The sequence below is a fragment of the Paralichthys olivaceus genome, chromosome 2, assembly GCF_024713975.1.
Source record: "Paralichthys olivaceus isolate ysfri-2021 chromosome 2, ASM2471397v2, whole genome shotgun sequence".
Classification (NCBI taxonomy): domain Eukaryota; kingdom Metazoa; phylum Chordata; class Actinopteri; order Pleuronectiformes; family Paralichthyidae; genus Paralichthys; species Paralichthys olivaceus.
Genome location: NC_091094.1, coordinates 13574770 through 13591482, shown reverse-complemented (window position 1 = coordinate 13591482; position 16713 = coordinate 13574770). Strand labels below are relative to the sequence as shown.

The 16713-nt window shown below is 41.7% G+C and overlaps 2 protein-coding genes across 5 annotated transcripts; both read left to right on the top strand.

The window, feature by feature from the left end:
* The first annotated feature begins 69 nt into the window (after nucleotides 1-69).
* On the top strand, nucleotides 70-3353 carry LOC109638516 (uncharacterized). The gene is made up of 6 exons (XM_020101532.2): nucleotides 70-375; nucleotides 949-1068; nucleotides 1150-1268; nucleotides 1820-1970; nucleotides 2054-2175; nucleotides 2251-3353. Exons 1-6 carry the CDS (start codon nucleotides 147-149, stop codon nucleotides 3172-3174), a joined length of 1665 nt encoding a protein of 554 aa, XP_019957091.1. The 5' UTR covers nucleotides 70-146; the 3' UTR covers nucleotides 3175-3353.
* A 952-nt stretch (nucleotides 3354-4305) lies between these two features.
* tmcc1b (transmembrane and coiled-coil domain family 1b) lies at nucleotides 4306-16451 on the top strand. 4 transcript variants are annotated; one of them, XM_020101697.2, is made up of 7 exons: nucleotides 4306-4636; nucleotides 10363-10406; nucleotides 11093-11876; nucleotides 13534-13956; nucleotides 14312-14796; nucleotides 14893-15028; nucleotides 15105-16451. In XM_020101697.2, exons 3-7 carry the CDS (start codon nucleotides 11274-11276, stop codon nucleotides 15417-15419), a joined length of 1962 nt encoding a protein of 653 aa, XP_019957256.1. In that variant the 5' UTR covers nucleotides 4306-4636; nucleotides 10363-10406; nucleotides 11093-11273; the 3' UTR covers nucleotides 15420-16451. The 4 variants fall into 4 exon arrangements, with proteins under 4 accessions (XP_019957256.1, XP_019957257.1, XP_069393154.1 ...); XM_020101698.2 differs by having other exon boundaries at nucleotides 4360-4949; XM_069537053.1 differs by having other exon boundaries at nucleotides 4361-4636; nucleotides 11611-11876.
* Nucleotides 16452-16713: the final 262 nt, after the last annotated feature.

Sequence of the window (16713 nt, the reverse complement as noted above, 5' to 3'; positions counted from 1 at the left end):
CTGCCTGTGATTGGCTAGTCAATTAAGCAGCACTGAGGAGAAGCCTTTAAGTGTGGCACATCCACACAGTGACAACCTCAGTGTTTAGCTTATCAACAGTTTTACACACAGCACATGCGTAAAGTGCGCTCATTGTCAGAGGTTGGATGCCTTTCAGAAATGATATGCTGCTCTTTGTAGTGACAGCGACTCTAGTGTGTTTAAAAGGTTTTAATGGACAAGCTGTTGATTTAGGAGCTTTGCCTGCGTTACAAGGCAGACTTCACTTCAGGAGTGTGTTGTCTGATGATGGACAACATGGATCTGCGCTCCCAACTCGATACGGATCCCTCACCTTCAAGTTTGATAAAGAGGGGGATCAAAACGTGGCTCCTGGTAAGTTACAGATCATCTGTCTCTGAATGATGCAACTTAAAGAATCTGACTGATGACAAAATGTCTCTTAATGTCAGTAAGGTCTGAAATTTGTTTTTAATTTAAATGGGCTTAAGAAATGTATCAATCATTATATTTTCAAAGACTGTGCTAAATATCCTAACATCTATATACTGTAGTGCATCTTTTCATACTATAAATCTTATGGGTGTTGAATTTTGATTTGGACTTGAAGGGAGAGAAAAATCCCTCATACATCAAACAAGTTAGCTGTGTGAAATTTGCCAGATTCTGTTTAAAACAGTACAAATGAACATTCTCAAATGTATCACATTTTTACTGGGAATGGACAATGTACAGTCAGCTACTATCTCCAACCCACAGCTGCAGAGTTGGCAGATGAAACCTGAATACCAAAACAACTTTGCATGGATCCTAATATGAGAATATGTTTTTGGAAGCTTAATATAATATCTGTTCAGAGTTGGTGAATGAATTTGGTTAAATTTTGTAGTTTATAATGACAAACCTGTGACGTCCATCAACAGATTGAGTTTGTGCTTGTGTTTCCAGTGTTGCACAGTTTGATGGGAGCAAAACTCAAGCATCTGGATCCATCAGTACAATGCAGTGACAACTTGATGACTCTGAAGGTCAGACGGGTAGGAGCTCCTCACGTTCTTGTGAATAGTGGTAAGTTTCGAAGTAAATTGTTTTTCAATGCTGGAACGCACGACGCTGTCACCGTTTCAACATGGTTCTAATGACAAACAGGTGTGGGACCTCTTACCCCTCTGTCTCGAATGTCCTCCAGCTGTGGCTCCTCTGTGAAGAGGTCCCGCAGGCATGTGGCTTTTGCTGCACCCTACCACAGCTGCCATGTCACCCAACAGGTAAGGTTCATTTCTTGTGTTGATAGTCATAGTAACTAATTTGGTCTTTTAAAATAATCTGCAAACATGCAAGTCTTAGTCTGTATGGATACCTGCAATTGAAAGTATATTTATAATTTGGTCTTAACAGCACTCCCTGAGTGAATCTACTTTTGTTAATTACCTCTCCCCAGGACGTTATTTTATGATGTCACCCTTGTTTCTTGGTTTATTTGTCAGCAGGATGATACAAAAACTAAAACGATTTCCACGAAACGTAAGAGGTTGGGCAATGGGACTAGAAAGGACCCCATCAAGCTTTGGTGCAGATCAAGACACGTTTTGTTTTATTTTTTAAAATCACTTTCTTTAACTTGTAGGGCATTTTATAAAATTCTCACCAATTCCCCAGTGAATAACTGATGGATCTTGATTTAAAAGAACAACTCAGACATAGTGGGTAATTCAGTTGAGAATGGTAGCTTTGTCACCACCATCTTTTAACTGACCTAAACTTTTTTACTTTCTTTGCCCCTTTTTTCCACTAATTTTTTTTATTTTTAATATCACAGGGTGGTGACTATGTACTACCACTGCGTTTATGGGGGAAACCCATGACCATGTCCTGCCCTGCTGTGCTACCACCACCTTCTGTTTCCTGCTTCCCAACTGGAATGGTGGTGAAGATTGGGGGTATTGCAGCAAATGAACTCAAAGTAAAAGGTAGGTGACTTGACATATTGCTATTTTCTTGATTTACAGAATGCTTCTGTCAGTTTTCTAATTTGATATGAAAACTGTTGCAGTCTCTGGTGCATGGGTGTCTCTGTCATCAGTCTGTGGCAGTTGTGGAATTGCTGTTGACTCGTTATCTGGAGGATTGACACTCACTGCACCCTACAACAGAGGCCTGTGCATAGAGATCAAGGTATTGTGGATGCCCTTGTGGTAAAACACTGAGATGCATGCATGCTTTGGATTTACCCAGTTTCTTTCCTTGCAGGATGAGGAGTATTTGCTTTCTCTTCTCTTGGTGGATGTGGAGCTCTTAGTCACATGCCCCTTATTATCTGAAATTAAACCAACCACATCAACAACTACACCCCCTAGTGACAGTAGTCCAATCTTGCAGTTCCCTCAGTTCCCTCAGTTTCCACAATACCCAGTATTTCCTGTGCCCACTCCTCCAGCAGACACCCCTGCTCCTACCATGAGTACAGTGGCACCACTACCCCAATGGATGCAGTATCCCTCAGGTCCTGCACAGTATCCACAGTGGCCTCAGTATAACTTCTTTCCCAGACCTGTACCACCAACACAGTCTACTCCTAATAAAAACACTGCTGCTGCTACTGAGTTACCTCAGTTGCCACAGTCTCAATATGATGGGAAGCCTGATCCCCAGGTGCCTCAGTTCCTACTGCCACCTCAGTATCACTTCCTCCCATTCCCTGAACTCCCAAAGCCTCCAGAAGGCCCGCCCCAAACGGTTCCAAATCAAAAACCTGTGCCCCAGCAGCACAAACCACAACCTCTGTATCCTCAGATCTACCAGGTCCCTGTGTTGTATCCACCACCAAGGTATCCCCCTCAAAGACTAGCTACTCCATCTCCAACTGCTGCTCCTACCACCCCTGCAGCCACCACCCTCAAGCCTGCTGTTCAAAAGCCCTTTTATGTTCCACACCCTTATATGCAATATCATGCACCTCAGCAGGCTCCCATGCCTGTATTTCCTGATCCTGCAACCACACCTCTTACAAACTCAGCTCCATTTAATCAGCAAGGACACCAGCCTATGTACTATGCTGTGCCTCCATATTACTATTTCCCTTCTCACCAGAGGCCACCAAAACCTGGTAAATGGTCTGCTAATGACCCCCAGGAGCATTACAGTCTCACAGATGATAATGATGATGATGATTAACCTGGATTTGGCTTGTAAAACTGGAATAATCACTTTCCAAGGATCCTTTCCTACTTGATGGAAATCAACTGCTATGTTGCTACAGGGCTAGCAACTTGAATTTCTTGTCATGCATTTAGCAAGGATTCAAAATGTACATTTTCTTAAAGGGGAAATAAAGGGCAACTTGAGATACACAACCATTGCCTGAATATGTATGTTTATTTGTTGTCTTATCTGAAGTATTGGTAATTAAAGACATTCAGGGGTGTGACTCAAATCTCCAAATTTGGTGTCCACTGACTTAAAAACCATGAAAAGAGCCCACTACAATTTCTACGAAACAGTGACTTCTTCAAACTAATTGTTTTGGCCTTCTTGTGAAGCTCCATGATATCAATAAGAGGCAACAGGGCAAGTATACTTTTTTGGTTTTTGTTTGTTTGTATTTTGGAGTATGCTTTTTGAGGGGTATAAAAGATTTCTTCAATGCTGAGTTTTGACCCTTGTCAAAAATTCAGGTTCCTAGTCCAGGGGTTGAAATGCAACTATAGAGGGCTAAAAAGCTTTTTATTAATCTATTATTTAATTTACATCATCATGAATCATGTATTTTGTTTTAATCCACTAATGTATTAATGGCTTAAGCCTAATTGTTTTCCAACACCTTGGCCACACTGCTTGGAGTAAAATTCAGGATGGTTTGGTTGCATTGAAATGCTCCAATATAAATGTTGTGCCAAATACCTAATCAGTAAAACGTTTAGTTTTTTTTGTGTGGACTGTAACTTCCCTTTAACCCTTAAATAACTAACATGATCCCAGCAGCATCAATTATACCAAAGTCCCCCTAATGCACGATCATTTCATCTTTTAGTGATAATCAGTGTAGTGCACCTGTTTACTTTAGTTTGGTTCAGCTTATTTCGAACATTTTTATAAGTCTGAAGAAAAAAAACATTTGTTAAATAGAAATCAGCAACGAAAACAACTTAACAACAAACATTCCGTCACATGAATGAACATAGATTCATATGTTAATATTATGATGCACGTCAATATGGATCATGTGCGTGTCTCTCGCGCATCTCGTCTCACGTGACATTGTCTCAGCCAATACGCGTTCGTCTTGAAACACTTGTGCTGGTTTTTGTTTTTTTGTTTTTAATGAAAGTATCATCTACTTATAAACAGTTATTTATTGTAGACTTATTCACGTACGATTACATTTTAAAACCTGCAGCACGATCCACGCACAGCGCCGGATCCCTTACAGTCTCCTCGGTGCAAACACAACCACAGACGAACACCCAGTTCTCAAACACAGCAACCGACCGGACCGGCTCCTGATGCGCTCCGCCGGTGAGCTGCCTGTGTGCGGCTCAGCTGTTCTGACGTCGAGCACGCTATTTGACGTCACCGTGGGAGTGTTCCGCCGTTGGGAGAAATGAACGGTCATCAACACAATCCTCTCCACGCTCATGTAAGTTCACGCTGGCTAAACACTCGTCCATCGTCCTCCGCGAGCTGCTCGTTGAATGAATCGCGTGTCCGAGGCCCTCGGCCCTCGCACGGCTCACGGTCGGTGGACAGGGGGGGTGGTTTACGGTTGGTTGTGTCGCCGTTCCCCGGTCGCCTGAAGCGAACCGTGGCTGAGGAGATGGTTATTTTTTTTTTTTATTAGCTTGGGAGGCTAACCGGGATGCTAACTGACAGCCTGAGTGGACGGATGGCGAGTAAGCGCCTGTTTTGAGCCCCTGGACAGCCTGGGTGGGCGACGTTAAGTGTATTTACATGTGAGTGATGCTTTTATTTTTTTATTGCCGTTGCTGTGTAATTACCGTGTTCAGGTTCCACCTCAGAGACAACACCCAGATCTGACAAGCACATATTTTATTATGCCACAGCGGTGAAACCAGGACATGCTAAATGAATGACAGTATCAGCTGACTGAGCAGACCGTCGTCAGGAAGCACTGGATGTTGTTACCTATAGAAAGAGGAGAGATGTTGTCTGGTGCAAACCTGCACTGGAGGAGCTGTAGCTCAACACCAGCCTGAAATACAAGACTGCTGAGGTGTGATTAAAGCCTGGTGGTGTGTGACAGATGGTCAGCAACACATCTCCAATCCTAACTCCCCCTCTTTGAGCCTCTCATACCTGTGAGGAAAGTTTCACAGAGGTGGACTAAAAGAGCTGCACAGGGACAATAAAGAGACACGTTTAGAAGAAACCAGTTTAGAATCAGGAAGCAGAGTTTACAACTATTTTAAAAGAGGTCAAGTGGAGATAAAAATGAAATCTGTACAAGAAGTAAAAAATAAGTTGAGGGAGAAAAGCAATACAAATGAAGTAGCTAGAACTGTGTGAAGTGATACAAAAAGAATATGATACAATAACAGCATGGCCTTGTAAAATAGTTTATTTTAAGTAACTTGTGGATTCAAAAAATGTTTCAGTTTGGTTTTAAAAACTGCATTAGATGGGCCATTCTTCAGACCATCCGACAGCTGGTTCCAGCGCTGCACTACATCACAACACTGCGATGACTGTCTCATGTCCGGTTTGTCAGCAGTATGGGTTTTGAGGAAGTTGGTAAGATGTAATATTTGTAGAAGAACTAGTTATGACAAATGGATGCCATGTTATTCATGGCTCTGTCAATAATGTGTGCGTGAAATTTGGTTACGACGATTCAAGATACAAGTCCAGATTAGGATGCACGCAGTTTTATGGTGAAAAACCATAAACCCAGTAATTACTCTCATGAGTCTGGTCTTTTACTTTTTAATTTTACTGGCATCAGAATCAAAAATACTTGATATATCCCTGGGAGGGAAATGGGTTTTGTGACAGTCGCTTCAGCCAAAAGTAAAAATATACACAGACCAAGACAATAGCAATAAATAGAAAGGCAAAATATAAAGTATAAGAGTTTGTAAAAATATGTGCATTATAATACAGTATGTAAAAAGTATATTCAACAATAAAGCTTATCAATATATTCAATATTCAAACAGCAGACTTTAAATATGAAGTAGGGCCGATATCTGCAGCTGTGGAGGAACTGGAGGCCAGTCTGGCTCTGCACAATCAATATGAGACACTGATGCCTCTGCAAGTAAAGCAAACGCGGCACTGTTACCTCGCCCCGCTCAGCTGCACCGGTGTGCACCCTGAGGTGAAACGAACGCCCCCCCGGTGCACCGCCTTAGCCTGTAGTGCTAGCAGCTGGAGGAGCAGAGAAACCATCAAACTGAGAGCAGCGAGTCTCCATCACTTAATATCACACAACGATTCGAGACAACCGACAATTTAGCGATAAACTACATTGACACTTTCAGCCAATATGTCTTATTGTTGTGTTTGTTAAAGACCGGGCCTACGGACGTTAGCCGGCGAGCTAATGTCATCCTCCTCTTATCTCGAGCTAACGTTAAGCTGCTCGGGCTCAGACTGTTTGCAGTAACACAACATAACTCACAAATCCTGACAAACGTGTATGATTGACTTCAGCATGTATGACCATTTCCACCACGTGTGGAGACACTGAATGCACCTGTTACACTGGGACATCCCAATAACATGTAACATGCATGTGGACAGAAAGCTCTTTGTATTGTTTTACTTACTTGCCTCGACAATAGGAAACTTTATTTGTAGCAACAGCAGCTCTTGAATAGGATGGTGGTTGTAAGGACCCCGGCTGTTATATGAAGGAAGTGATCTTTGTATTCGAATATTTCTACTGTATATTATTGTGTTAACCAATTGTTACATTATAACATTTGTGGCTGTGTGAGTGTGTCCTGCAGATACCCTCTGGAGAGGTGGGCTATTTGGCAGCATTAATTAACATTAGACAATTAATTAAGCTAACAGGCCTTTGGGGGCCTGTGCTGTACAAAATTACAGTGTTTTTTATTTTGCCATTTCATTTACGAACCCTCAGACTTGCGTGAGCTTGGTTGTTGTTATTCTGAAATCCCTTCCCGTGTCATCGGACCTAAATATGTGTTCGATCAATTGGCTTTGTTCATGTAGACTCGGGGTGATGTTTAATGCCATGTTATATGAACACTTTCAATTCTAAGTTGAGAGCAAACCCTACTGATTTGGTTCTTGAACTTATCTCACCTGTAAGGTACCCTGTGGAGAATTGAATGTAAACCTGAACTGGATGATTGAAAGACATATTACTGCCATATAAACATAGTTGTATCAAAATGTGAACAAATGCCTAACAACACATTTGGAAGCCATTTGATTTGATCAATATGTATGTGCATGCACTTGATTGATTTATGTCCAATATCTTCTCTTCTTATAGCTCAGCTGTGGTCTATGTTACCTCCTATTATCATTGGTTTATCTTCAAGATTCTTCACTCTGTTTGTCCTCTAATATCGGACTTTGTCTGTTTGCTGTTTGGGGCTGCGATCAGCGACGTCCTGCTGCTGGAAGCAGGGTTGAAGAGAGTTGACTTCTCTTGTAAAATAATGTGTCAGTCACCAGAACACGTGCTTGTTTTTTATTTATTTTGGTTCCCATATGCTGTCACATGTGCAACGGCTCGTCAGCCCAGGGTCCACACAGACATTGCTTTACTGTGTCACCAGTGGGCAAAAACTCCTCAGGGTACCTTTAACATTTAGCATTGGTCGCGCTAACATAGATGGTGCAGAATCACCATATCTAGAATACTTTGTCTACCCTCCTACTCACATGTTTACTGTTATCTGTCTGTGATTTGTTTTATTTTCATTTATTTTATTTTATAGTTTCATTTTTTCACTTTTTTTCTTAACTCTGTAAAGCGGCCTTGAGTACCTTTAGAGGTGCTATACAAATTTAAGCTATTGTTATTATTTATGTTTGAAAAAATGGTCAAATGCCAGGAAAAGATCTGCATTGCCTTCACACGCTTTTTATTTTTCTGTTTTTTTCCTTTGCAGCATGTGATTTTTCTAAATGTCCTTGGAAACAGCTGACTTAAGTTTGACAGCTATCTCATTAGAATTACCCAGAGAGCGTGGTGCAGGGAATTTGCTTGGATTACAAAGCCCTTTCCTGTGTTAATAGACCCACACTTGATCTGCTGATGAACACATATAGAGGTGTTTGTCTGAAGATGGATTCTTGCTGTGTTGAGCATCTCTTTATCATAATAAAATCTTGCTTCATTTTACTTGATTATATTGATGCTGAACAATATTATTGCCATCACTCTGTGTATGTCACAATATATAGGTTACTATACTATTAGAAGTTTAAATCAGATAAATGAAAAATACATTTTGCAAGGGACAAAAAAAAGGCACATGCACAACACTGAGAAGATTGCGTGACCTTGAAACACGCATGTACAGAGAGGGATAGGCGAATGTTGGCTGACCTACTTCAGAAAGAACACTTTGCCCTCAGCCTGGAGGAGTCAGACACCACTGTCTTTTCATTGTAGTTAAAGGATGTAGTTTGATGTCTCTGCACAACCTTTGTTCCTGTGTCATATCTTGAGCTTACAAAGCCTCCTGCTATGCACTGCATTGACTGACTGCGTGGTCATAATCAGTGATTCATAATCAGGAAATGTGGTTAGAGAGCAATTCTTTTTTCTATGCGAGGCAGCAGTAGATGAAGCTTAGTGATATAATCACATTTTCTATGTAATTGCATCATGGTTTGCGCTAATGTGTCAAAAAATATATTGATGCAGATGAATGAACGAGTGAACGAGCAATGGTAGCAGGTGAATGCTAAAACATCGATTTAAACATGAATGAATCTATTTAAAATGTGTTATTCTTTGTACAAGCATGTTGATCAGTAGATCAATTGGAAGGATCCTATTAAGTCTAATGCCTCCAGGCCTCCACTGTGGGATCCATTCCAAATCAGCTCCACTGTCAAGACAAGAAATGCGCATAAAAAATACTAAGTAAAATTGAAACTCAAAAAGAATTGAGTATTATTATGATAAGTGTCCCATAACTATGTCATTGTTTATGCCACTGAGTGAAGGTTGTGGCTTTAAACCATTTTTCTATGAGCAGAGAATGACAAACACTTGATAAACAGGAAAACATTGATAAAATCTGAGGTTGATCAGATATACCTCCTTACGATGCTGTGGTGAAACCACTCAGAACGTCCTCTAAAAGACATAGAGAAGAAAAAAAACCTGTCCTTTCCTTGTCTGACAGTGGAGATGACCTGAGAGCGTAGTCTGCACCGACAGTCACTCCACAGAGGAGGCCTGCTGTTCTACCAACTACCCTTTAAATAAGGGCTTTCTAACAGCAGGACCAGCACTGAGTCACTGTGTGTCACAATGGAGCAGTAGATGGAGTTTGTGTTGAGAGACTCTGCTGCCTGCTTGTTAAGTGATGTTTAGTCTTTGCTGACTCATGCAGCCATTCATCTGTCTGTCAGGTCCATCCCTTTGTGCTCTGGATATTTTATCTTGGGTTCAGGGAAACATGTAACATGTCCAACTTAGGTTTGTAAAACAGGCTATGTGGGTGCCAGTGGAGCTCTAGATGCCACCTGCATGAGAAATCACTGTGCTTGAACACTGGTTTAAAAAGCTTTCAGTTTCATGAGATCTTAATAAACAAAGTAACCATGCAACTGGGTTCAAAACGGAGTATTTTGGCTATATTGAGGAATAGTTTTTAGTATAGGGTTAAAGTATTACAAGAGTCATCATTTAAGAAGAAAAGTCATAATATTTAACTTTTAGGATCCCAAATCTTGAACCAAGCTGACTGTCTCTTAACTATGAAACCTCTTAGATGTAACCAACAATAGCATCACTACCAAACATTCTGATGAATTCTGAAAACTGATGTGATGATCCATGTTGCAGCCATGTTTTGTCATGTCTCTTTCTATATACAACTGATTCCATTACTTAGTGTAATGTCATGTATCAGCATTATGTGTGCTGTCATAGTGTCCAGGCATCGACTACTTACTGCTGTCTCTTACGTTTTTAAACAAAGCTCCAGTGTCTCAACGTCAGCATCTTTAGAAGCTTTTAAGTCTCACTTATGCAGGATTCCTTTAACATATCCATTAAGTTAATGCTCAGTCGATGGCATGTTCAAATCTGTAAATGTCTGTGTGATGCCTATTTGTGAACTGTTTTGTTTCTCTTTTGTAAGGAGCATATTTATAGTTTTTTGTTTATGTGTCCGCTTCATTTAGTCAATCCTGAGTTGTGAGTCAGAAGAGGACAGGCTGGGCTGATGGTAAGCTCTCACCCCCTTCCCTGTCTTTCTTTCTTTCTTTCTTTCTCTCTCACTGTCTCATGGGTAAACTATAATGGTTTAAATATATTAGCAGTCATCAGTGAGGTACAAACTTGGAATGGTTCTTTACGTTGCAGAAGTGATCCTTGTTATGAAATGAGATAAGAGAGGTGATTGCTCTGGATCTTAATCTGATGAGAATCAAATGTCCATTTAGAATTTCATTTACAGTTTTCACACTCTTTTTGTTAGCATCATGGAAGCACTCAGTTATGTTGATTTTGTTCATTTTCATGATAAATACTTTCTGAAATGTAATTATTCAACTATCTTGAGAGCTTTTGTAAAACTGAGCTTGGAATAAAATAATGAAATGAGACTTCACAAAAAGTCAAAGGTATCAAATTTCAACATTTCAGAAACTGTTCGCAAAAGCTTGTTTATTTTTGAGATTATGATTTTTGCAGCACTGGGTTGGCACCGCCAGACATTTGCTAAAATGGATACCTAGTGTAATTATTATGAATTATCAAGAAACATCTTATATTGTGCCGACAAAAGTGGTCACGTCTGTGCCAACCCAGTTCAAGTTGCTTTGTGTTGGTTTATATTCTGCTGCTGCTGTTTTTTATGTTCACCACTCATGGCTGCATGTCATAATCATTTTTATTTTCCTTTTGTGGTAGACAAGCATGACATTGAGCCAAGCCACAGATGCATGCCCACTCAAAAGGCCCAACTGAGCACCATCCCCTCTGCTTCACGGCTTTCAACCAGCCTCTCAGAGGGGGGGGGGCGGTGTCATCGGGGTGCAGCTATTCCCTGCACCCCCCAAGTAGAACCTCACTGTGAAACTGGAGGTCTCTGATGGATCAGGGTAGTAGTGAACAGAATCCAGATGAGCCGGACACAGGAGGCCGAGCGGAGCTGGAGGTCGGCAGGAGGGCGTCGGAGTCAGAGCACGGCTTGTCTAAAATCACCCATAATGCCCTGGAGAACATGGGAGCGTTGGGCCATGGCCTGAAGCACTTCTTCCAGCCACAGCGCCGACGCTCCTCCGTTTCCCCACATGACTCCGCCTCTACCTGCGCAGGCGCCCCTCCCTCCGAGCCCACTGATGTAGGGTCAGAAGTAGGGGATGCTCCTGCCTCCTCGGCCCTCCCTGTGGATCCTGACAACCCTGCCGCTTCCGCCCCTCCTGCAGCTCTGAGCCGCGTTCTGCTGCAGATCCGAGGTGCTCCACCCATGATGAAGCGAGGCACCAGCCTGCAGAGCCGCCGCAGCAAGGCTGGGGGTGTTGGGGATGCTCCCCAAAAAGGGAGCCCCCAGATCCACAGGCGCAGCACCCACGAGGCCCTGCTGCAGGCTGGACGCCCACGCTCCTCCTCGACCACAGACACACCTAGCAGCCCAGCATTAGCTGACATGCTGCTGACTTCTGGTTACCACTCCACCGAGGAGCCTGACAAGGTGAGTTCTTCAGAGGAAGAAATTCCATTCTTGATGCCAATGACTCACTGGGTGATTTCAGTGTTATGAATAGAGCTACAACGACATTCACTACTCTTTTAAAATCACTCAAGACAAGTGGACCTCTTCAAATGTTTTATTTCATCGACAATCCAGAAATCTAAAGATACCGGATTCATTTACATGACATATGATGCATATCAATTTTTCCAAATTCAAATGTGTCAAAAAAGGGACGTAAGGTGTTTACCACCAATAACTGACTGACTCCATGGCAACAATGTTACTGCTTCATCCTCCAAAGCACAAAAGAAAGAGTATGTTCAAAATATAAAACCTGTTTTGTCCCAAATAATAGTAAGAAAATGTAAAACAATAGCAGACACATAATCTGTGAAGGTGAGTTCTACAATTATTTTACTGACTCTTCTAGTTGAAACCCCTTTAATTCTTTATATTTATGTTCTTTGCCATAAAATCTATTGTACAGCTCTCATTACAAAATATGGCATATTACTGAATTCAGTCCTAAAGTTTTATACACAGAGAAAGTTTAAATAGTAGATTTAAATAGAAATAGAAAGAGACACTGCACTCATGAGGATTATTTGTGTTATTTGTGCAGAAATGTTTTAAGTGAGTGAACTGAGGGAAATGTGTTTAACAGGCTGTTAATGGTTCAGATGTTCCAGGATGAACCGGTGAATGTGGAGATAAACTGTCAGCGGTGGAAGGTCAGAGATTGCGTTTGAGTGGTTGTCACTATGAGCTTTAAGCCTTTCTAATTTTAGCTTTTGCTGTCTGAGTGTACTTCAGGTCAGATAAGGCTCGCAAGGATAAGAGATCTCAAACTTGTGTCCTGATTTGTTTTTGTTGTTGTTTGACTCTGACAGTTTATATGAATCCTTAAACAATAGCTCTAATGTTATTATCGGTGACATTTCAAAGGTCAGATACTAGCTGTATAACAAGAAATATCTGGAATGATCAAACACAAGGAAGTAGACGTTATAAATACTGGCTACTCCGTGGTGTGTTGAATTCACTTTATCAGCAGGTATTATAAGCAAGTTGCAAACATTGCACATTACAGTAAGGGCTGGTCTCTCTTATGATTTGGCTCCATTCATTTTGTGTTAATGACCAAAGTTTAATATTTACCTTTCTTCTCAGTGTGGGCCTCAGGGCATCGAGTTGATTGGCCTGGACTTTATAAGAAAACAGAAATAAAATCGATGGCATAACTCCATTAGAGGCCTAAGTTACCTCAGCTACAATTAGTCAGTGCATTTTACATCCCTATCTGTGACCATCATAGGGAACTTCTGCTTTACCTGCACCATCTACTGTTGTGAATGTGTAGTTACATACAAGTTAAGTATAAGAAGATGACATTTGATACTTTACAGAAAATGAACAGGGACAACAGTCTTTAATCAGACCATTAAATCACAGTATCCAAACTGTTTTAATTGAAGTGTTGATGATGTGTTTAAGTCATATAGTGATATTAAGTTTTTATAAGAGGGGATTGATGACATGATGACTACAAACAACTGTAATTTTAATGTTTTTTTTATTAGAAACTTATAATACATGTAGGCATTTTTTTCACATTTGTGATCTCCTCTCTTTTTCTCTTTATTTATTTCAACAGCTGGATCGTTATTATGAAGGATCGGGCCCCGCTGTGTCGCCCAACGCCCTCCCCTATGGTGCAGACGGTTACGATGTAGTTGACAGTACCCCAGACCCCCAGCGAACTAAGCAGGCCATTGCGCAGCTACAACAGAAGATCCTCAAACTCACAGAACAAATCAAGATTGAACAAACTGCGCGCGATGACAACGTGGCTGAATACCTTAAACTCGCCAACAACGCAGACAAACAACAGAGTGCACGCATCAAACAGGTGTTTGAGAAGAAGAACCAAAAGTCCGCTCAGACCATCCAGCAACTGCAGAGGAAGCTGGAGCACTATCACCGGAAGCTCCGAGAGGTGGAGCACAACGGCATCCCTCGGCAGCCCAAAGATGTTTTCCGAGACATGCACCAAGGGCTGAAAGATGTTGGAGCCAAGGTGTGTTTTTGTACTGACGCCTATTCTCCACTCTCATATCATTATAGAAAAGGATTTTTGTCATTTTACTGACTAAAGGTTACACGTGTAATATCCCTTTTCCAACAAAGTAAAAAAAATTGTAATCAATATATTTAGTTAAATTCAACGTAAGCAACTTGCCTAATACAAGTGTGACTCATGAAATGAATCATTGCTGCATTAGGTGTAGATGGGCCAGTATGACACATGCTCATGCAGACTTATTGAGATGTGTTACTGGCACATGTAATATTGTCCTGGGACATTTTCAGCCTATTTCACCCATTTACAGCAGTGAAACCAGATGTCACATACAGTTTTGACTTGGTTACAGGTTACCGGCGGCTTGTCCAGCTTCTCGCAGGCCACTCATTCTGCAGCCGGAGCTGTGGTGTCCAAGCCGAGAGAAATCGCTTCCCTCATCCGTCACAAGTTTGGCAGCGCCGACAACATTGCAGCCCTGAAGGACTCTTTGGATGAAACCCAGGGAGATGAAGGTGTTGGTCCTGGGGCAACAAGGATGCTTGGGACTGGACAGTTGCAGTCCAGTCCGAAGTATGGCAGCGACGATGACTGTTCGAGCGCTACGTCTGGATCTGCAGGAGCCAATAGCACGACTGGAGCCCCTGGAGGCCCCTCTAGCTCCAAGGGCAATACCTTTGAACATGGCCAGGTCTCTGGCTTTGATGCAGTTCTCCATGAGATTCAAGACCTCCGGGAAAATCAAAGTCGACTTGAGGAGTCTTTTGAAAGCTTAAAAGCCCACTATCAGCGGGACAATACAATGATCATGGAGGCCCTGCAAGAGGAACGATACAGGTAGCATATCATATCCTGTTTACTGTAGTAAGTAGGTCTGTGCAGTAGAAGAAAATGTTCTGGTCATGATGTGCTGATGTTTTCACTATTTTGCAGGTGTGAACGTTTAGAAGAGCAACTCAATGACTTAACAGAGCTGCACCAGAATGAAATCCTGAACTTGAAACAGGAACTAGCCAGTATGGAGGAAAAGATTGCTTATCAGTCCTATGAAAGAGTGAGGGACATTCAGGTAAGCCTTGTCAGAATGAATGCAATATATTTATCATCACAGCTATTTCACTGACAGTTTTGCCTCTGACCTGCAGGAGGCGCTGGAGGCATGTCAGACGCGTATCTCCAAGATGGAGCTGCAGCAGCAGCAGCAGCAGGTGGTGCAGCTGGAGGGTTTGGAGAATGGCACAGCGCAGAATCTTCTTGGGAAACTCATCAATGTGCTGCTAACAGTCATGGCAGTCCTTTTGGTGTTTGTGTCCACTGTGGCAAACTGTGTGGTCCCCTTAATGAAAACTAGAAGCCGCACGCTCTCTACGCTGCTCCTCGTAATCCTCCTCGCCTTCCTCTGGAGGCACTGGGATGCCATTTCAGAGTATCTGCATCGCTTTCTCCTGCACCCCAGATGACCGGCTGGGACAGGCTTATTTATGTGATGAAGGGACAGAGGGTTTTGGAGCTGATGTGCACACTGACCCATACAGGGAGTTGAATCTCAATCGTCCTACCTTTTCTTCTCATTCTGCAAATTCTCAAAACACTCAGGAGGATTGCATCAGAGGTTTGTCACTTTGTCACTTTTTCAAGAAGTTTTTTGAGAAGAATAAAACAGGATAACTGGAGGAATGGTTGGATGTTTGGAATTGACTTTGTGATGCAGATGTGACACTGGCACGTACTGGAAGGATGAATGGGTCATAGTTAAAGGAGGGGCTGAGAGGACTGCACACTTGATTTCTCTCATCTGAGTGAATTTGTTTACATGTGGAAAACTTTGCATCGTTTCCCCACAGAAGAAATTGTAATTCAGAGTTTTATTACTTTTGAGCCGATTTTAAGTGGTATTGTTTTGAAGTCACTGCTATTTTTAATACAGCTGATTGATGGCTTTTTAAATTTCTTTCAACTCTAATGACATGACAGTGTTCTGCTAACTTAGCTGTCCACATTTCCTTTTTGTAAGTTCTCTCTTCTGGTCTTGCCATTCTGTATTTTTTCACTCTGCCCTTTCTTTCCTCTACTCAGTCTTTCAAAATTTTAGCTTGTGAGACCAACTCTTCCTCTTCATGCTCACTTCACTCTGAAGAATCGGGTGCTCAGACTTCACTGGATCAAATAGTAGTGCTTTCTTGACTTGTATCTTTTGGATGTGTGAAGTCAATAACACTGGTTCTGCCACAGCCGGGAAATGACTATCAACATCTGGAGTTGGGACCCCGCCCTCCAGGGCGACTGGATCCTACTTTCCTGGCGGCGTTACCACCGCAGAAGAATAATCTATGAACTGAATTACATACTTGAAGAGCGGTTTAATTGCTCAAAGAATCAGTGCTTCCGTACTGTTTCTGTTAGTGACAATGAAATAGTAATACTTTTTAGTTGATTTTTTTATTTTTTAAAAACAAATAAATATACTGTTTTAAAAGGTGATATTGAAAGAATAACTTGTTTGTCTGCATTGTCATGAAGTGACACAGTACAAACAGCCAGTGGCGCATATATCAGCCATATGTGTGCAGTGTGCTGTGTTTAAGAGTTGTTGCAGTAAACTTCTAGACCACCTTCCCTACACACTCACATACCCCAAAAACGTGACAGACAGACATCATCTCAAACCAGCGACAAAAATACACACACACTTACACTAGGTAAAATGTTAAAGCTAAAATGTTATAGAGAATCATTTTGGAGGCTGCAGTTTGT

Excerpts from the sequence above, each read along its gene's own strand:
- LOC109638516 (XM_020101532.2), top strand. The coding sequence starts at position 147 with ATGCCTTTCAGAAATGATATGCTGCTCTTTGTAGTGACAGCGACTCTA. Across the intron at positions 1,269-1,819 it reads GCTGCCATGTCACCCAACAG|GGTGGTGACTATGTACTACC; the intron begins GTAAGGTTCATT and ends TTAATATCACAG. Across the intron at positions 2,176-2,250 it reads GCCTGTGCATAGAGATCAAG|GATGAGGAGTATTTGCTTTC; the intron begins GTATTGTGGATG and ends CTTTCCTTGCAG.
- tmcc1b (XM_020101697.2), top strand. The coding sequence starts at position 11,274 with ATGGATCAGGGTAGTAGTGAACAGAATCCAGATGAGCCGGACACAGGA. Across the intron at positions 11,877-13,533 it reads CCACCGAGGAGCCTGACAAG|CTGGATCGTTATTATGAAGG; the intron begins GTGAGTTCTTCA and ends TTATTTCAACAG. Across the intron at positions 14,797-14,892 it reads CTGCAAGAGGAACGATACAG|GTGTGAACGTTTAGAAGAGC; the intron begins GTAGCATATCAT and ends ACTATTTTGCAG.